Source organism: Stegodyphus dumicola, chromosome 11 (assembly GCF_044657685.1).
Source record: "Stegodyphus dumicola isolate Sdum_Otavi_A_Nest chromosome 11, ASM4465768v1".
Taxonomy (NCBI): Eukaryota; Metazoa; Arthropoda; class Arachnida; order Araneae; family Eresidae; genus Stegodyphus; species Stegodyphus dumicola.
The window spans coordinates 118,341,538-118,364,276 of NC_140778.1; the positions used below are offsets into that span (position 1 = coordinate 118,341,538).

Consider the following 22,739-nt stretch of genomic DNA (forward strand, 5'->3'; position numbering starts at 1 on the left):
AGTTTAGGGACTTAAGATTTTTGGTTTTTGTATCTTGTTGTTTTGACCTTTAAAATTGTTTAACTTTTAACCTTAATTATTTTTTTAAAGCCTTGTTGCTGCACTTTGGTGTGTTAATTTTTTTGTTAACCTTAAGTAACTTAATTTGTTTCCCTCCTTCTTTTAAAGTTAAACGAATACATATTTTCTCACTGGCGGTAGGATAAATTATTGTATTTGTATTTCAATTTGGATAATATGTGCGTATACTTTAATTGTGGCTGAAGGAACGATTTTTACAGTGCTGACATTTTTATTATGAATTATAATGTTGTGTAATTAGTAGCTTCATTTTTAATTTCCCAAAGTCATTTTTGTATTAACTTGGTTCAGAGATTTTTCACCCCTTGCCCTCGGCTTGGATTTCTTTCTCGGAAACTCTTATCAGCGGTTTTACTGCAACTCAAAATTCCTTTTCCCAAGGGAAACACCATATGTGGGGGCGAAGTGCTGAATGGATATACCATATGGTGTTTCACGAAAAGAGGACCCTGTTTTGCTGGACCAGGCAAGCATGGAGATGTTCTACAGCATACTTATGGTGGAGGAAAATATCCGTTTAGAAGATTTGCATTATCAAAAATATCCGTTGAGTTAGAAGATTTGACCTCGAGCGAGGCTAGTTTCTCCCCCCCCCTTGTTTTTCGTCTGCAGATCTGACGACACATTTGTGTGGCCTTGAAGGAGGAATGGAGATAAATGGCTCTTCTGGTAGTCGGGAAACCCCTTCCCGTGAAGATCGCTTAGTTCAGGTTGCTGGTTTTGGCTTCCTGCTGATCAACATCTACGCCAAGTTTTCAGAAAACGCGCCAACTATTAAAGTGGCTGCGCGGTGTTTTCGAGAGAGGAAGACGAGGAAACCATTTTCGAATAACTAGTTACTTTTGAAGGGAGGGTCCACAAGAATCATTTTTTGCTGTTCTCGATGACATTCAAGATGCAGAGAGGGGACCAGCCGACGGCGTGCCATGGCAGACTAAGAAATTAGACAACCTCCCGACGGACGCAGTGGTAGCACCTGAATCCCAGAATGGCCAACATCTTGGTGTTGACCGGAGTCCTGCCGGATGGAAGCGGCTGTAGGGCGGAGAGCCTGGCCTCCGAAAATATTTTCCATTATTAATTAAGTTTTGTTTTCTTTGCAGAAAGACTCGACCGACGAATTTTGTTATTTCCAGCTCTGTTACCAGAACCCTAAAAAATGTTAGATGCCTCCGCAAGGTGAATTTGTTAAATTTGTTTGCAAGTACGTAAATTTGTTTCTTCAGAGTAAAGGTAACCTGCTGCCACCCATGTTAATAATGTAATTATTCTTTACAAATTGCTTATAAATAAACGTTAGATTGATTTTACCTACTTAGCCTTGTAATTATTGTATTTAATTCCTTACACTGGACCTTAAACGTAGAATGGGTTTTGTTTATACACAACGCATCTTGAAATTTAGAATTGTTTGCATATTTTGTTCTTACGTTACACTCTGATAACTGCTCACATACTTAGTATGTTATTGATACAATATTGGTTGAAATGTTCTGTTATGTTACCTATAACACACAGTTACCTACCTCATAATCTAGTATGAATATCGACATATGTTATTTCACAGAAATGATGTTCAGTAGTAAATATGACGTATGATTTTCTATTATGTTATAATGATATAACACAGCGAAAATCTGTAAATATTTGAGACATAGCTGCATGTTCATTTTACTTGCGGAGATTTGCGACAAATATTTGCTTCAAGAAGCCAATATTTTTTAGCATTTTCTAATAGTACATATTTTAATAATTTTTTAAATATTTCTCATCAGGACAGTACATGCCGAAAAAAATCACTTGAAAGATATATGCCCTGTTTGATATTTCCAGCAAGGAGCATACTTTTCATCAGTTGATTTCGATTGTGATAAAGTTTAAACATAAGAAACACATCTCTAAGGTTAGTTATATACATACTTCTTTGAAATACACGAATACATACTTTGGAAACTTTAAAAGCAAATAAGCTGCTATAAACCATAATAATAACACATGAAATTTAACTGTGGCTATTAGGCTTTTTGGTAAGAATTGTTTGACTAGTGTTTTGGTTTATTGTTTCCCTATAATGAAAAATATCTACTTTGTATTATGTCAAGCCACCGAATACGAGAACACAAGTCTTAGACATTTCGAAGAAGTTTCACTCGAGTTCTTTAAAAGTTTTAATATTTTTACTTATAAATATATAAATTATATCAAATATATTATAAATTATATATATATTATAATTTAGAGGAATAAATTGAGTTTAATTAAAAAATTAAATTTAACTACATGTGTAATTAAATATTCTTTGCGCCATTGCTGCAAGGAATGAAATTTAAATTTAAACAAATTTAAATTCTAAACAAATACGTATAAAATTAAAAAAGTAGAAAAGCAAATTTAAATTCTAATAAAATGGAAAAAGCCAAAATAATTTAAAATAATTTAAAAATATGCAAACATGTAAAAGATTTAATTCTCGAACTAATCTTCAATATCATTTAAATTTAGAAGCATAAGCAAATCAAGTGTAAAATCTATCCATGAAAATAAATCTACTAATTTATTAAATTAAAGTTAAATTAAACAATTTTTTTTAAAAATGCATATGTGAATGTTCGTACAGTAGGCAGGAGACAAACTTATCAAGGGGAAGTTGCCTCCAAACTTAATTAATAATAAACAAACTTCTAATTTCTGTAGACAAGGATTTGTAGACAAGTTTCTGTAGCCAAGGATTTCTAAAATACATTGGTTTCTAGATTTTTTTATTATTTTATAAAAAATTAATTTTTAAAGAATTAAATTTTTTAAGAAAAAGTTTAATTCTTGACTTTACTTGCTTGTTTCTCAAAAGACTTAATTAGTATTTTCCTTTTTGAATTTTAATTCTTAAATGTTAATACTTAAATGTTAATTTCTAAGGGTACCACTTTATTGGAATTACTTTTGGTTTTGACGTTTACCCTTGCCTGCATGAATGACGAAACACGAATTGAATGATTGGAGAGTTAGGTTTGGGGGCAACTTCCCCTTGATAAGTCTGTCTCCTGCCTACTCTACGATCATTCACATATGCATTTTTAAAAAAAAAAATGTTTAATTTAATTTTAATTTATTAAATTAGTAGATTTATTTTCATGGATAGATTTTACACTTTATTTGCTTATGCTTCTGAATTTAAATGATATTGTAGATTAGTTTGAGAATTAAATCTTTTACATGTTTGCATATTTTTAAATTATTTTAAATTATTTTGGCTTTTTTCCTTTTTTAGAATTTAAATTTGCTTTTCTACTTTTTTACTTTTATACGTATTTGTTTAGAATTTAAATTTGTTTAAATTTATAATATAATTTATATATATTATAAATTATATGAAATCAATAGCTGGTAGATTAACTAAAATACAGTAATGAGTATAGTATAATAGCTATAAGCCAGTTATTAACTCAAATAACAATATTTTTGCCATATATTATATTTTTCTCTGTATTGCAAGATAATCTTTAAGGATCATGTTCAGAGCACGTATTTTCAAAAACGCAGTATAAGTACATTATAAACATGTTTTCTCATTTATTGTTTACGAAACTTAATTAGGGAATATGAAGATATAATACGTACTATTATTATTTTACAAAAATATTAAATATATGTTAAATTTTAAGAATTGTTTTTTAATTTGAAACATCCTACTTGGGAAACAATTGCAGTTACATGAAAAAAAGTCACACAATATTAAATAACATGCTTTTATATAGAGAATGACGCATAATTTTAATGTTATGCTAAAAATAAGAATTTTCAGCTTATTTTCAGTAAATTCACGATATCATTATTATAACAACAATACATAGTTTCAAAAATATTTACAATATAAATATTCTGGTTCGTCATTCTCTAGATAAGTGAATGTAGATTAAGAACATGGTGCTTCATAAATATTTTAAAAAATAAAAAAAGATTAAAAAAAAACAATTATTTGATTTATCTTGCATGAAGTAAACAAGTTTTGAGCAAAACAGATTTTGATAAAATGCATTAAAAGTTTAAAAAAGTACATCTCTATTACTAAATCCTCACCCAGATACCTAAAACTCCACAAATGTATAGGTTACACCTTCCTTTCTATCTGTTTTGCTTTTCCTAATCGGCCTATATGCTTGTTTTCTGTCAATTTTTACTCTGGTTAGTGTAATTTATTCGCCTTTCGATTCATTTATTCGCTCCATGTGGACTTAACTAAATCCTTTAATTGCATGTTCCTCATGTTTTACTCTTACACAATTTAAATTGTTAAGCTTCCAAAACCTCTGTTAAATTATATAACATGTGTGCCGCAGTTTAATAGTTCTTAATTCCATAAACACGCCCATCGGTATAAATTTCCACAAAAGGGCATTAAAACTGTAAAGTATCGTTTAATTTTCTAACCCGTTATTTTAAGTACCTTTCCTTTCAAATTTTACTTAATTTCCCTGTAAAAATGCAAATTTTCAGCACGCGCAATATTCAAAATAGTTAGAAGGAAGGTAGTATTAGTATAGTTAGAAGGAAGAGCGTGTTCAGCCTGCATGAAAGTCACTTTGCTAAATTTTTTTCTCTAGCGATTAGAATTCTGCGGCGCTTAGTTATTCTTTACATTAGGATTCTATACGCAGCCTGTTGAGTCGGAGCTAGCTTGCGCGATTGTTATTTTGTGAAGCTTACTTAATTACTATACTTAATTTCATTAATTTTAAAGTTATTTATTACCTTTTGAATTAAGCCAAAAGTATTGGCTTTTGTAAGCATGAGCTGGTGCTGACTAACAAACCTTATTTGAGTTAATAAATGGTACTTTACACCCGTCTCCTGAATTTGTAGTACTTTAAAGGTTTTGGTGATAATTAATCAAACAGTCTTCAACATCTAGTACACTTTACGATAGCAAAGAGAACAATCGTTATAAGACTTCTGTTTGCATTTTGCGCCTTTCCATGTAAGTGCTTACTTTTTATAGGAACTTCTGCTCTCCTAGTTTTATATATACAAGGTTAAGAATTAAGACACAATAACACGCCGAATAAATACTAATTCAGAAGTCAAACAACAAAAATCAGCGTTATACCTACAAAATTTTCACAGGACTAGTTTCGATGGTTTTACCGAACCATCATCTTCAGCTGCAAAACCGCAAATGAACAAGATAGGAAATAATGATTAGATAAGATAAGAAAGCCTGAACAAGAATAAGCAAGTGGCGCCATCTGTTGGCGAAATCAGAACTAAAACATAATTTCTCTAAAAGCCGAAGGCAAATTTGGATTGGAATTAGGATCGTTAACTAGAACAGAAAGATTTTTATGAATGTGAAATGCCTCTAGAAAATCCAGTTCTCCAATGGAAGATGTTTTTTGAATAATTTTGGCAGCAGAAAAATTGAAAGTGTGATTTTCGGACCAGCAATGTTGAGCAACAGAAGACTTCTGTGTTTCCTTTTTTCTAACATATGCCTCATGTTCTTTGACGCGAAATTTTAAGGCTCTCTTAGTTTGGCCAATGTAAATTAAACCACACTGGCAAGGAATCCTATAAATACCCCAGGAATTCATATCCGGAATGGGGTCCTTGAGTATAGAAGTTGGAATTTTATTGATGGGAGAATAAACAACCCGAAAGTTAAATTTCTGCAAAATATGTGCAACTTTATAGCTAATTGATGGAAAGAAGGGAATGACAACAGAATTTTTATAATCTAAAATAAGAGTGTGGCTTTTAGTGTGTTCAGATGAGAATTTTTTAACTGCTTGATTAATAATGTTGGGTGAAAAGCCCCTGTCAATAGCTATTGCTTTTAAATAATTTAGTTCTTCATCAAGGGCTAGTTTGGAGGAGCAAACTTGAAGAGCACGGAAAACATAGGAATAAAATGAAGCTAACTTTTGTTTAGTCGGATGACATGATTTAAAGTGTGGTGGAAGGCAAACCGATGAAGGTTTACGGTAAACTGTAGTACTGAAGTTGGATGTGTTACGTGTGACCAGAATGTCGAGAAACGGAAGAGAATTGCAAGTCTCAAGTTCAAAAGTGAACTGAATAGCAGGATCAATAGAATTCATTGTTGAAAGAACTTTATTTAAATCATCTTTATTACCTTCAAACAGGGTAAAAGTATCGTCTACGTAGCGGAACCATGCCGGGAAGTTTAAAGTTTCAAACAATTTTGATTCATAATAATGCATGTAGATATCAGCCAGGATGAGACTGAGGGGGCTTCCCATGGCTAATCCCTCAGTTTGCTTGTAATATTTATTTTGGAAAACAAAATGTGTTTGTTTCAAACAGAGTTGAGTGAGAGAAATTAGCTCCTCAATTTCGATGCAAGAGAAATGAAATTCGCGAAGTCTGGTTTCTAGACATCTTAATGCACCCTCCACTGGGACATTGGTGAATAATGATTTTACATCAAAAGAAACCATGAGTAAATTACTAGGAGAAATGTTTTTAACCTTTTTTACAAACTCTATTGAATTTTTTATGGTGTAAATGTTATTGTCTAATAGAGTGGAAAATCTAGAAACTAAATATTTAGCTAAAGGATACGAGGAAGTACCTAAATTTGATACAATAGGGCGGAAAGGAATACCACTTTTATGAATTTTGGGAAGAGCATATAATCTGGCACAATTCGCAACAGATGGGATAAGCGAATGTTTTAAGTTGCTTGAAATGATTTGCGAAGATTTGATCGCAGTTTTTATTTTGGATAAGTCCCAAGGTGAAGGATCTTTAGGGATCGGATTATATGGTCCTTCGTTTAAGAGTTTAGTGACACCATCGATGTAAGTGTTCTTATCCATGACGACTATCTTATCCAGACTTCGCGAATTTCATTTCTCTTGCATCGAAATTGAGGAGCTAATTTCTCTCACTCAACTCTGTTTGAAACAAACACATTTTGTTTTCCAAAATAAATATTACAAGCAAACTGAGGGATTAGCCATGGGAAGCCCCCTCAGTCCCAACCTGGCTGATATCTACATGCATTATTATGAATCAAAATTGTTTGAAACTTTAAACTTCCCGGCATGGTTCCGCTACGTAGACGATACTTTTACCCTGTTTGAAGGTAATAAAGATGATTTAAATAAAGTTCTTTCAACAATGAATTCTATTGATCCTGCTATTCAGTTCACTTTTGAACTTGAGACTTGCAATTCTCTTCCGTTTCTCGACATTCTGGTCACACGTAACACATCCAACTTCAATACTACAGTTTACCGTAAACCTTCATCGGTTTGCCTTCCACCACACTTTAAATCATGTCATCCGACTAAACAAAAGTTAGCTTCATTTTATTCCTATGTTTTCCGTGCTCTTCAAGTTTGCTCCTCCAAACTAGCCCTTGATGAAGAACTAAATTATTTAAAAGCAATAGCTATTGACAGGGGCTTTTCACCCAACATTATTAATCAAGCAGTTAAAAAATTCTCATCTGAACACACTAAAAGCCACACTCTTATTTTAGATTATAAAAATTCTGTTGTCATTCCCTTCTTTCCATCAATTAGCTATAAAGTTGCACATATTTTGCAGAAATTTAACTTTCGGGTTGTTTATTCTCCCATCAATAAAATTCCAACTTCTATACTCAAGGACCCCATTCCGGATATGAATTCCTGGGGTATTTATAGGATTCCTTGCCAGTGTGGTTTAATTTACATTGGCCAAAATTAAGAGAGCCCTAAAATTTCGCGTCAAAGAACATGAGGCATATGTTAGAAAAAAGGAAACACAGAAGTCTTCTGTTGCTCAACATTGCTGGTCCGAAAATCACACTTTCAATTTTTCTGCTGCCAAAATTATTCAAAAAACATCTTCCATTGGAGAACTGGATTTTCTAGAGGCATTTCACATTCATAAAAATCTTTCTGTTCTAGTTAACTATCCTAATTCCAATCCAAATTTGCCTTCGGCTTTTAGAGAAATTATGTTTTAGTTCTGGTTTCGCCAACAGATGGCGCCACTTGCTTATTCTTGTTCAGGCTTTCTTATCTTATCTAATCATTATTTCCTATCTTGTTCATTTGCGGTTTTGCAGCTGAAGATGATGGTTCGGTAAAACCATCGAAACTAGTCCTGTGAAAATTTTGTAGGTATAACGCTGATTTTTGTTGTTTGACTTCTGAATTAGTAAGGTTAATAATGTTAATAGTGCATTCTTCTAACTGACGTGTAGCTTGCTGATATTTCATCAGGTGTCTGGTTCCTTGTTTTGCACTGGAGTACTGTAAAAATTTTCTAGTAAAAATTTTCCACAATGTGAAAGAAATTGGAACACTTTCTGCATTTTGTATTCTCTGTGAGATATACTCATTGTTTCTGATTGGAATTACATAGCAATTTGAAATTTTTCAACAAAGACATCCGTTAGTGAGCAACCCCGTTTGCTGCTCTATTAAGAAGTTTTTCTTTTCCCTTCAGGTTTTTAAGCCCGGAATGGTACTTTTGCATATGCTCAACGCTTTCATACTTGGTGAGAGTATTCGCAATATGAATATCGTTCACATTACAAACCACTTTCAGAAACATCTCCAGCTGCTGAGTAATTTTATTTCCTTGTACGAAGTAAAAAAGAAATGTTGTAATCGTGAAACGGTTCAGACAGCATATTTTAACGAAAATATCCATTTTGACCGCTATCGAATACAATTTAAAAATGTTTTTGCGTGATATCTGTACGTAAGGACAGAATAACATACTCCTTTCCTCCAAAAAAAAATTATAAAACTGCTTTAAAATGAATTCTGAAGAGAATTTTTCGTGGCGTCTGTACGAACGTATGTACGTACATACGTATCTCGCATAACTCAAAAACGAGTAGCCTCAGAACATTGAAATTTTGTATATAGGACTGCTATAACATGTACATGTGCACCTCCTATTGTGGTTGCAATTGGCCGCACCAAAAGTATATAAGTATATTTATATATATACCCACTCTATTACCCGGCTCAGTGATCTCAGTTTCTTTACTCTTATATGCTTGTAAAGTGTACATTTTTTGCTTTAAAAATGATTGAATTATGTTGTTCTTATCTTTCGGTTAAGGTTTTTATGCCTTTAGTAAATCTGTATGCAATATTTTTAGAATTATCAACAATTTTAAAGTTGTTTAAGTGCCACTAAGCCTAATAATTTTTTTTTTTTCATGGCGGCCATTGCTTCTTTACATTTGAAACAGCAGGATAGTGGATTTGCTGCCAATCTAGAGAAACTTAGCTTCGCAACAACAAAGATAACGCCTTCATTTATTTTTGCGAATTAAATCATGCTTAATCCTTTCTGGTATTTTTTCAAGGAAATAAGTGTTTAAGATTTACTTCGTAATTTTTAATACACATATTTTAAGTTTTTATGTATTTTTGCCTTGTCGCGAAGTGAGAACTGCATTAATTGAATGAGAAATACTCAATCGTCTGTGAAAAACTGTTTCTTTTTTGTTTCGTTTGCTTAATTTATTTTATACATCGTTCTAGCTTTATTATTATCGTATTAGAGTGAATTTTAAAGAATCCATTTATTCTATTGTGGTTTATGCGGTGTCGCCGAATTAGATTTAAGTCAATCCAATAAGTTTAAATGAAATGAAAGAAAAAATGCGTATAATTTAATATTCCGTACAAGGAAGTCATGTGGTGTACACATCAGACTTTTTTTTTTTTTTGGTTCACTAGATATAGGAACTGATTTATTGCATTCGTTTCGATTTCCTTTATAAGCCATTTCTTAAATTTACGTTTACACGTATGTCTTCAATTTTATTTATCACCCATCACTAGACTTCTAATTTAAGTGTTATTAAAAATAACCAAAGAATAAGATAAATACCAGCTCATACTCTAGCGAAAAAACATACATTATTAACGTATAAAAAATAACAATATTGCATTTTATTTGAAGTAATTTCATGTTGCAACACATACTGTATAAAAGATTTTTCAGTTCCCTCTTTTTAAAAGTGTTTTAAATAATATTTCAAGGAAAAAAAAAACTTTGTTAATTTTTGACACTTTTCTGTTCTTTGAAAGTGGACTTTATGGTGATTTAAATTTCTATTTCCTATTTTCTCGCCTTAAGGGAATGCGCTCATACTATCGTTCTTTTGTTCAAAACTTGGCTAATATTTTTGAACGTTTGCAAGTATTAAAACGAAAGAATTCAAAGTTTGCGTCGACAGCTGAAACAAACACAGCATTTGAACAATTGAAAGCAGCTTTAATTAATGCACCAGTGTTAACGTTTCCAGAGGGAGATGATAACTTGGAGATTACGGATGATGCCTCAGATTATGCCCTGGGCGCGGCATCCCCAGGTAATCGGGTAATACCAGGGGATGCCCCAGGTAAATCGGCATCCCCTGGTATGTTTTAGTAAAACTTCAAACACCACGCAACGTAATTATACTGCGACCGAAAGAGGAACATTAGTCGTGTTAAAGGCAGTTCGGAGTATATTTCGCAAAAGCACCCGTCACTGTATATTCAGACCATGCGGCCGTATGTAGACTATATTCGGGAAAACATTGAACTCCTAGACTAATTAGATGGGTCTCAAAGTTACAAGAGTAAACCTTAATGATTAAGCATACCCCAGGCAAGGAGAATACCGTGGCTGCCGAGCTATCAAGAATAAGGCTAGATGAAAAAGGTGATCTAGCCTTGACGAGAGAATGATCAAGGCTAGATCACCTCCAGCATCCTCCAACATTTAGATGATAAAATGTGTTATTTTGACGTCTAAAGTTTTAGACTCCCGGAAAACTATTATTTCTGAGTTGATAAAGAATCCAGAATTCGGTACTATCTATGATTATTTAAAGAATCTAGATAATTCTGAAAATTCTGAACATGCAGACCTTGCCGAAATTAGAAAGAGAGCCCAAAATTACAAGATTGTAGATAATTTGCTGTTCTATACTAAATCGATGAATGAAAACCTTGAATATAGGCCAGTAATCCCAGCCATACTACGGTTAAGCATTTTGCAGGAACTGTTCTACGCACCGACCGCTGAACACTTAGGGGTAAAGAAGACGGTGCGTAGGGTACGCGAGGAAGTAGTGACAGCGTATGTCAGATCCTGTAAATTATGTCAGTTAATTAACGACGTTACTTATAGCCCGACCGGGTATCTAAATAGAAATTGCGTGACTTTTCCTAATGAAATTATTGGAATAGATCTTCTTAGCCCTTTTCCCCAAAGGGAGTTAAATAAAAATCGATATCTTTTAGTGATTGCTGATCACTTAGAGAAGTGGATAGAAATAATTCCATTAAATCAAGCGTCGGCTAAAATAGTCGCAGATGCGTTTTTAAATAGGTATATTTTAAAATACGTTTCCCCTTTAAAAGTAATTAGTGGTAATGGTATACAGTTTGGAAGTCAAATTTTCGAAAACTTGTGTAAAGGGCTTGACATACGGCTTATGAAAATGGTCTTTTATAAGCCACAAGGAAACATCGCTGCAAGAGTGAACAAGAACATAGTTAAAATAATTAGAAATTATGTTAAATATTATCATAAGTGCCGGAATGGCTGCATCGACGAACTAGCGTATGATTGAAGAACTGCCAAGCATGTGCTGCCGTGAAAACGCTCGCTGAATTATTTCTGAGTAGAAAGATTTTGACACCGCTCGATAAATTCTTTTTCGTCCAAGAAAGGGAGCCTGAATTTAAGCAGTCCAACATTCAAAAATTAATCAACCAAGCATTAAAAAATTCAGATGTAGCAAGAGAGCGGCAGAAAGTGTAGTATGATTGTAAACGCCGCTAAGCAGATTTCAGTGTAGGGGATAAGGTCCTGAAAAGAAAATTCACCCTGTCTAGTGTTCCAGAGAACTTTGTATCAAAGTTTGCACATACGTTTGAAGGTCCTATATTGTTCAACAGATCGTGATGTGGTGAGTCATATTACTTCTGATTTTGGCGAAAGAATAAAAATCAGTTCGTATCAATTAAAGAAATATTATGACCGTAAAGACTTTGAAGTATTAAATAGTTTCTTGGGCTTTCGAAACAGAAGAGTCGGCATCAACAACGGCGGTTTCGGTTCCATCAGCGCTTCTACCAGAGAAGAGGAAAAGAACCGACGAGAGGACAAGACCACAGAAAACTCGAAGAGTTACACAGAAAAGAACTTCCCGACAGATGGACGCTCCAGCGGGAGAAAAAAATTAAGAAGGACGAATCGTCGAAAGAAAGGCTCTAGATAGGACAAGGATGGCTGTGCCCTAAGCGCAGGATTACGTTTTAGCTGTATAACATTTTATAAATCTACAAACCACTTTACCTGTAATTAATTTAATATTAAAATATACATTGTATTTCTTTTACAAATACAGATTATTTCAACTGAAAGATTCAAGTATGAAAAGCTTGATTACAAGCATGATGTAAAGCTACATTACATATTTTGCATCTGTAAACAGTCTGGCTATGATACTCTTTACAACAAAGTCTTTTGTTATCAACGGACTTTACGATAAAATGTCTACCATCTCCATGCAATCGTTTTTAAATGCTGAATTTACTAGGTCTTCCTGTTGCTGATCTATTTCTAGCTAATTCTACACTCTCAATAGAAGTTTGCAAAAGGAATAATGCATTCTCTTGTCTGAAATCTAAAAGAGATTTTATATTTCCAGTAGTAAGAAGTGGTGATATTTAGTAAGTTTAGATACGGTCTCACCTCATATAATTTATCAGTATTGTCAATTTGGCTATTGTCAAATGCAAACTCTGCTTCATATTCCTGTACTGCAAACGTGATATCGATTCTCGTACAACAGGAACAGAAATGTCCTTATCAAAAGACCAATACATTTTTTCTTGAGGTAAAAAAATGATATCCTGTAAGCAATAATATTCCAATAGATCTTCTCATATAAGCTTCAGATGCAATAAATTCTGGGCTTTTTTTTTTTTTTTTTTTTTTTTTTTTTTTTTTTTTTTTGCTGAGCGTATATATTTGTCTGTTCAACGACAAGAGAGAAAATGTCTAAACCAAAAAGAAAATCGAAAATCTGCTCACTAGTTTTACCTTGTATTCTGTCTTTTATAATTTCTCTTCTATCTCTTTCTTCATGTTCTTCCTAAGACATAACTAACAGTTCCTTTTTTATCCACTTCAAGATTTCAGTCTTCTGCTTTTCAAACTTTTTAGTATGTATATAACTGCTTTTAGAAGGCTGAAACTTACTTTTTACGTGAATTTCAAATTCCCCAGCAGTATCATTTGGTAAAATATCATCATTATTTAAAACATTGCCATTCCTTTCTTTTTCGTCACTAGCTTCTGCAATTTCTGGGGGAACAACAACAATATCAGTTTCATTCTACTAATTATTAACATTATTGTTTCTTCATCAAAAAATCTTTGAAGATCTTCTAATGTAAGATACCTCGTTCTAGGCATTTCTAAATAACCAGAACATTAACCAGAACATCGAAAGGAATGAGTGAAAAAGGAGACTGACTACCCGTTTCCTGCTGACGTTGCGTCAGTGCAACACCTGTTTTCCCTTCCTTCTCAGCACAAATATAAACATCTGAATGATGTAATGTTCTGATAAACGGTGACCTTGACTAAAAATAGATCACTCACAAAGACGGCTATTCTTTCGTTAAATATTTTCAGCAAAAATACCCGGTCGAAAATTTTGCTTAAATTTTGTTTAAAGTATGAAATTAATTATTATAAACAAAATGATTGTTGAAGGCAAATATTTTTTTACAGAAATAATCTTCATAATATTCCCTACACAAAACCATCTCCTGGTATAAAATGTCTTAGATAGTTATATTTTTATACCCATTTATTTTGACCGTTGCGTTAACACAAGACCAGCGGCTAATGGGTTAATACTGCATTTCCACTTATAGTGTAACAAGATAAGGTTTCAGAGGCAACAAGAACATTTGATAATCTTTTAACCTTCGCAGTAACTATTTTCCAATAAAAATCATTACCAATTAATACTGATATTTGAGGGTTATGGCAACCTATATTTACAGTATCAGCAAGCCGTATCGAAGTTTCCTTACAATAATTAAATATTTCCTTTTCTGGCATACCAGTAACAGCTTGGTTAATTTCTGGAATTTCAAGAGCTTTTATTATTATTAAGAATAACCTTAACCTTTTTCAGACTTTTAACTATAGGCTCAGTGGAGCCGAAGGTGTAAATCTGAAGTTCCTCTTCTCCCACAACATTTAATTTCAATTGTTTTGATCCTTCTGTCAGTATGAATGATTTATGAGAAGCAGAATCGGAAATGAGTCTTAATTTTTTTCTTCTCTTCTGACCTAAAGCTATTACATTTACAATTTGTAAATAAAACTTATTTTTGTTATCTCTTTCCAAAATCGACGCCAGCCCTCTGTCTGTTTTAACGATTTCCACTATATTATTACTTATTTATTTTTATTCTTGTGCTTTCTGTGTTAATCGGATTCTGTGGATAGTAACCATTCGGACTCTTGGATGTTCGTTAACCACGTGACTCTGGCTGTGAGGACTTTTCTGTTCTGATATGGACTGAATTTTGCTTTTTATTGTACCATTCCTCGTTTTTATTATTACATACCATCTTTCTATGCTGGGAAAAATATGATTACTATGCTTTTTTCACTATTTTATTTTATTTAATGCAATTTCTACGAATGCTTTGAACTGTCAGATATTCGGCGACTGAGGGAAAGAACACATCTTATAAGGACAAAAATCCGTCTGGTCCCTCTGGCATAAATCCCCATTTATGTTGAATTGGACACAAAAACGGCTGAACTGGAACTGGACTGGACTGGCCATCATTCCCTCAAATCTTCTTTGGGCAGGTCTGCTCTGCTTCGGACTGAAAATGAACTGCGCCGCTACCAAGAAAAGCATCACCTTTTATTGACGGCGGTTGCCGTTACTACAGACGATTATGCAAATATTTGACAATACAATCGGCTATTGATGTATTTGTAATCAACGATACAACCGCTGGGACAAAATGTTTATTTTTGAAGGCAGTATGATATTTTTTAACTTTTAATAAGGTCTCGCGATTGATGATTGTGTTATTCGGTTCTGATATTAAACTCAGAATAATTTGGTGATTTTTGGAAAAATGTACTTTCTTTGCTTTCAACTTCTTTCTTCAGAAATTCCAAAATGGTTCTTCCACTATGGTTTCTGTGTCAGGGGTTAACGATTGATTGAACTCTAAAACTAATTCGCTAGGAAGTATTCTTATTAACAGTAGGCTTAACAAATAGCTGTAAGAATTCGAAGTAACGTTAAGGGAATCAAGCCTTCTAATTTTCAATTTCTAACCTATCATATAAGTTACGCAATGTTTTAGTATCATCCATTTCTAACTGGCTTTAAATTCAGCAGAAGATTCATATGTGCGTTTATTAAAATTTCCTTTCTGCCAAAACTTTCTTTCAGAAAATTTATTGCCTTAGCGTAATTTTCGACAACTAATGGTAAGCCCTTTATTAACATTAAACTGTGTGAGTTATAGTAAAGATTTGAGGTAATTAAATTTGTCTACATCCTTTAAAGCAGAGTTATTACGTATAGCAGATTCGCATGGAGCCCCAAAACTTTGAAAGTCATATATATCGCCTTTAAATTTATTTATGCTTAGTTTCGGAAGTTTAGCACCATTTGTATTTGTGTTCTCTACCGTGTCTATAGTTGATGAATTAGATGGAATTTCATTTAATTTAATACATTTTCTATTTCTAAATACTCTATTGATCTTCGATTTGAACAATTTTATTTTTATGTTACAAGCTATCCTGTATTTCAGTTTCATACTTTTTTTCGTCTGTTATGACAGATTCAATTTCAGAGTTCAGTATTAACACATCGTTTTCATTTACATTTAAAATGGATCATCTTCTAATAAGTCATCTTCTAATAAATCAAATTTAATAGCATCCGATTATATTTCCCTTTTCATTTTAGCTATCAGTCTCGTAACTGATTCTCTTAGCATTCCCTCGCTTTTTTTAGTCCTTTTAACTTATCCATTTTAATAATCAGTATTCAATTACTAAACGAACAATAATAAATACTCAAATCATAATACATCTAAACATCACTGTTATCTCGAGACTTCAGCACTATTTAGAAATTATTGCACTTTTTTCTTGTTCTTATTTTTAACATTTAAGATTTGATGAATTATCTGCTTACCTTTCTTGATAATTTTACAAGACGCTTAGAATTCTTTGCCGTTTTGTTTTTTACACAGAACTTTATTTTACACTTATTTACAACAAAAATGTTTACATTAGAATGTTTATCATTTTTCTTTTGTTGGCACTACATTTTTATCAAGATACGCAATGCGGTAAAAAAAGTATAACGAGCATAAAAATAAAAAGGCCACGTCCTCTAGTGGCCAGTAGCATAAACTATAACAGTCCCGAGTTCGAATCCCGAATAAGACATGGAGTTTGTAAATGTATAGTGTCGGTGCTGCATGGCGGCGGTGAGCTGAAAGTCCTCTCGTGGGGATTGGTGTGTGAGGAGAGGGGTGGGAGACTCCCAGTTCCCCTCCTCGGAATATTGTCCCTCAAAACTGGGGGTGGGAAATAAAAGTCTAACCTCTCTTCGGAGTAGGCTCTGGCAACCATTGTTCCATGTAATGTAGACATTACAACAACAGCAAAAACGACGACGACAATTACCTTATTACATTTGTTTTGACAAAGAAGTTTTCCTGAAAATGGATTTGAGAATTTCATCTGTTTGTAATTAATTAAGTACCTATTTCCCTCTCTTTCTTTCAACGAAAATAAATTTAGTCGTCTGAAGCACTTCAAGTAAATGAAAAAGATTGTTATACATAGAACTGATTGCCTAATTCAAGGATTCCTCGTTAAAAGAATGGTTTTTTTCAACGATTCCCTTATAACTTTCTCTTTGATATAATCATCATGTATAATTATAATACAAATAATTGCACATAAATATTTTAAAGATAATAATTACACTAAGAATATGAAAAAAAAAGTGTTGGAGAAATGGTTTAGGTATTTTATATTTTATGATATATATTCTATCATGGTTTCTAGTTTATAAATGTAGACAAAATTTCAGCCACAAAATCACATATTATAGCAACACAAAGTTTGAAATTAATTAATGTAATAGTTGTGCTTGAGACCGATGAATGTTTCATAATATATATTTTTTATATTATATAAATCATTTAATACATTTAACACTTTATGTTGTCTTGTTTGCATTTACAGTCAAAAGTCGTTAATCCGGACTCGTCGGGACTTCGGCGATTCCGGATTATCGCTTTTTCCGGATTATAGATCATCAGTTTAAATCGCGTAAGATGGCATGCAGAAATTCTAAAATTAAAAATATGAAACCGTAATTTATGAAATAAAGAACAATTATGATCTAAAGGGTATCAAAATTTACAAAAAAAAGCTTAATATTTATTTGTTTACTTTATTAAACATTTCTTTCAATGTAAGTTGTTTAAGTTGCTTCGTTTTATGTGATAATACTTTCTCTTTAATTCTATAAACAGACATAATTTTTTGTTCACTTACAAAGTTCCGCTGTTCAAGTCCCGTTAATTGCTGTGCCGAGAATACCGACTAACTTGTCAATCGAAATTTTTTCGTTTTCACTAACCTCTCTGTCACATTCTTCATGTCTTTATCCATTTTTTGCAGCAATTACACTTTTGTTTGATGGCCATCGAAACATACTTTCGTTTTGTACGATCCTTTGGGAGCTCCAGAATCAAAAATTCTATTTGACATAATCGAAAGTTCAAGTTTACTTTTATAGTATTGCTCTTACAGTCTGCAAAAAATAATAAGCCGTATCCAATTCGAAAATTAAGGAACAACGCAATCATCAACATTAACTGAAATAGATAATTAGATAATTTTAGCTCACACCGTCCGTTATACATAAAACGCGCACGCGAAAACGTATTCTGCTCTTGCGCACACGCAAATGCGCAGTCGTAAGAGGTCTTACGCGCACGCCTAAACGTCTATGCGCATGTGTCAACGCGGCGCATGCGCAGAAAGTTTTTAGCTTTGAGGTCCGGATTATAGATCATTCCGGATTATGGGTGTCCGAATTAACGACTTTTGACTGTATTTGTAATTCCTAAATCAGCTAGTTCAGAAATGGTTATTGCAATTCTTGTTTCCTCGCTGTAAATTATTGACTTGATAAAGCTTGCTTCCATTACGTAGAATAAGATAAAAGTGAATAATGTTAGTTCAGAAACAAGTTAAATTTTATAATATTTGTCCAGCATAACTTTTAAATTACAAAACGTAACGTACCGAAACGTTTTGAGTAAGACTTCTTTTACTTGAACACCTTCCTTTAATGCAATCAGCTGTTCGTGTATCATGATATCAAGGTCAAATATATCGCAGTACAATGGTTATATGAACTACGATGGCAGATATATTCAAAGTTTTGGAAGTGAATATTAATATACTATCATCTTTTAAATTTTGCATGAATTTATCTTTTGAAGGAAGTATAATAATTACGCAGTATAACAACGGAGAACTGCAGTAAGTTAACACCTAAGTTAACACCTAAAGTAACAAAACACCTTTCGATTCAGTATCGATATAAAGACGTAAATTTTAGAATAAAAACCAAAGATAATCGATGCAACTTAAATGCTTAAATGATACTAACATCATTTACAGTAAGTTTTCTGAGGGGTTGAAAAATGAATATGCTTCAGTTAGGTGAAATGTATGTCTTTCGATTCTTATTAATAAATGCGTTACCATGGGGTTTTCAACTTCAAGTAAAAATTGCTTCACGGTATTCAAAGTGTCTTTAAAGCACTGCAAATATTTACCTTTAGAGAGTGAGTGTACCCAGGATTACATTCGGAACCTATATAATTCAATGCGATGACGTGTACAACATCCCCTCGCACAGCGTGGCGGACACACAAAGTGCTGATTTTCGACATTCTTTTTGTTTTCTATCTTGTAAATTTGGTTGTTTATTTGTATCACTAATAGTCATATATGGAATAAATTTCATTCATATATATATATATTTGCTTCAAAAGAATAAAGTAAAGTTAAATTTAATTTTAAATAATTCTTTTGCGCTATTGCTGCAGGGAATGAAATTTGAATTCAACAAACATTCTCTATTCGTAAAAAGTAAATTTAAAGTTAATTTAAATAAAATTTCATGCAGGCAAATAAATGATTAATTATTGTTGATTGTAATCTACAATATCATTTAAATTCTGAGAGCATATGCTAATCAAGTGCAAGTATCAAAATCCATTAATAAATATAAAATTCCAAAAATTATTTAATCCTAAAAACATTATTTAGAAAAATTCATAAGTGAATGATTGTTGAGCAGGCAAGAGACAAATTTATCAATGATACATTCAATTCGTCTTTCGTCATCTATGTAGACGAGGGTAAAAGTCAAAACCAAAAGTAATACCAAATGTGGTCAATTACTATAAAGAAGTTTAGACAAGTGGAATTTTGAGAAATTAGCAATTAAAAGACAGGAATTAAAATTTAAAAATTAAAAAAAGTTAAGAAATAAGAGTAAACCAAATTTTTAAAAAACCAAAGAGTAGTTTAGAAACTCTTGCCCACATACGTAAATTATACTTAAATAATACTAAAAAGGCAAGTAAATAGTAAGTTTCAATTTAACTAACCAACCAGTTTGTTTTTGGTGAGTGGAGAAGCATTGCCAAACTAAGTGATGTGAGTAGTGTGTTCTGCAAACTTTAAACAGAGGGCGCTAATGTAAGGTTAACTTGAGTGTAAAGCTGCTATCTGTGATCAATTTAAAAAAAACCTATTATTTGTAAACTTTTAATAATGTAAAATGTGTGTTCTGTTGTAAAAAAAAACTGTAAAATGCAAACTGTACCGTTATGTGAAAAAATGTTGCAAATTATTAAGGAATGTAAAATATTAAGGATGTAAAAATTAAAAAGTTTTTGAAAAAAAGTACGAATAAAGTTATTTTGAAGAAAAAATTAATTTTAATTTAGATTTTGAAATTCTTTTTAAATTAAAGTAAACATTTATTGTAATATTACAAATATATTAAAACTGGATTTCAAGTGGTAAATACTGGCCAAAAGTAAGGAAAATTTTTATCTTAATAATGTTGTTTTTATCGTCTTACAATTATGATATTTCTGTAACTGTTTCGCATTTCTTTTAAATGATTAGATGTGCAAATTAATTATTAAAATATCTTTTTCTAATTCACTTGTTTTTTACAATCATTTATTGTATCTGGAAAGTAGGAAATTATAATGTATTAAAATTAAATAATGTACTTCTAATTATTGCTGCCATTTTGCGTATTGGTTATGTTATTTAAACGACTAAATCGAAAATTTAATTTGGTTTTAAAGATAACTGTTATTTCTTCTTATCTCTCTCTCTCTAAGCAAAATTTAAAAACAAAATTGAAATTAAGATGGTAGATTATCAAAATCACATAGGATGCTATGAAGTTATAAGCAAGTAATCAAGCGATAATAACTCCCTATTCTGAGGTACTTGTGATCTCTTGATTATAAATATATGCACACACATACTATATGTGGGGGGGGCATATATATATGTGTGTGTGTGTGTAATTATATACATTTAATCAGAGTATGTATGTTTGTAATGCTTTGCGAAATTTTATCAAACTACTAGTTTCCAGTTTGTATATAAATCATATATCCCTACCTACATCGCATTCTCTTATAAATAGTTGCATAAATCATAAAACGAAGCAGTAACTTCACTGTTTATTTCTATCCAAAATTTAATTCCTTTAGATTTTATTTGTTAATTTTAACTATTGTTTGGCTAAGTGTAATTTATAAATAATAATTTAACAATCAGTTAAAGAAGAATTGGTAAACGCATATAAATCGTATGTTACCTTGTTTCTTAGAATCTAGGCGGAAAACAAATATGAATTCTGCACCCCGTTCCATTTCTAATATTGAACTGAATTATTATTTTTTTTTGTTACCTCATTCATGCTTAAGTAATAAAATATCTAAAACGTTAGTCTAGTTTAATGCGTTAAACGGTCAAAAACAATTTTCAAGCAATCACAATATTCTTAGTAATATCCTTCAAAAAAGCAGGGGACCGATAATGAATATTTATTTATATTTATTTAATTACAAGAGTTTTGTTTTTGGATTTTGAGTAGAAACGTTCAATATTTTCACTTCTATTTGTCCTTGAAATTCTATGTAAGGGTCTTAGAAGTGGTCTATTTTAAATGATATTTCTAAAAGGAAATTTTATTGAATTGACTATTTAAATTTTTGCATTGTGATGAACATCTGCGTCCCACTTCGTCATTCAGAAATAACTGAGGAAACGGTTTTAATTACTTTATTGGATAAATTAACTCACCTTTATATTCTCGCAGTGTGTACATCAAAATACGTATTTTTAAAGAGTTTGCTTATCACTAATTGATCAATTCTTCTTCAAGTAATTATAGCAAGCTTCCATAAGTATTTACACAAAATTATTAATAATATCTCATCACGTAATTTTTATACCCCATATGATAAAGTTTGAAAATCAGCGAATGAAATATCAAGCAATTATTACAATTTTGAATAGAGTAAATTTTTGTAGAGAAGAATTTTGTATTTGTATATTATACACTACTACATGTATATTACACATTACTACCATATGTAATAATGCAAATAGTAGTATGTTAGTTAGTTAGTAATAGTTAATAATTATGCAACTATTTGTAAATATTTGGTATAAATTTATATATTGGCGTATGTAGGTTAACAGGATAAAAGAATATAAAGCACATATGCCTACCTGCATTTTGTTCCATTTCAGTTGAGTTTATTATTATATGTAACTTTTCTGAAGGATAAGAACGTGGCACATTATTTTCTTCTTTCTTTATTGCAGCCGAAGATTCTGGTATTTGATCAATATGCCGAGCACTGGTCTCAATAAAACAGAAAATGGTGAACAAAAGTAGTTTAATTCTAATTGGTGGCATTGTGAGTATCTTCCAGTTTATCTTGCAAGTGCAAAATGCCGAAAAGGTTTATTGCTTAAATAGCTTCTTCAGATTCTGCTGTACTTCTGCTTTTTACGAAACGTATATCTATATATGTTTAAGATTTCGATAATCTTGAACGCATTGAATTCTTATCAAAAGCTCAACTTTCTTTAAACCTCTTTTCTTTTATCAGTTTCCAGCAGAGATATACACTATACCAATTACATGTCGAAAATCGCTTAAGAGCCGAATATCACTCCTTGTATGATTGTTGTATTTGATTGTATTCTTGTTTTTATTTGGTTTGTTTAGATTACTATGTTAAGTTTCTGAATTTTGTCAATGTTACATTTTTAGTGAGACCCATTTTTATGAAATATCAGAAATGAATACACAAAAAACTGTTTTAAGCATTTTTGGCCTACATCAGCGTTACACATTAAGTTAATATGCACATTACAATATCATTATACATATTAAGCCAACATATACGGTTTGATCATATTTATCAAGTTACATTCCTATAGAAAGGAGGGATGGATCTTTAGGAATTATGATA

General features: G+C 31.9%; 1 protein-coding gene across 7 annotated transcripts in view; it reads right to left on the reverse strand.

Annotated features, from left to right (window-relative positions):
* The window catches only part of LOC118205862 (uncharacterized), a 238,591-nt gene extending 216,328 nt beyond the window's left edge, over nt 1-22,263 (reverse strand). For 5 of the 7 annotated variants that reach the window (XM_085827135.1, XM_085827138.1, XM_085827136.1 and 2 more), the window contains exon 1: nt 21,988-22,263. In XM_085827135.1, the coding sequence (XP_085683261.1) occupies nt 21,988-22,177 (190 nt within the window). In that variant the 5' untranslated portion in view covers nt 22,178-22,263. The remainder of the gene's footprint in view (nt 1-21,987) is intronic. The other 2 variants (XM_085827140.1, XM_085827139.1) reach the window with 1 other exon arrangement.
* Nucleotides 22,264-22,739: the final 476 nt, after the last annotated feature.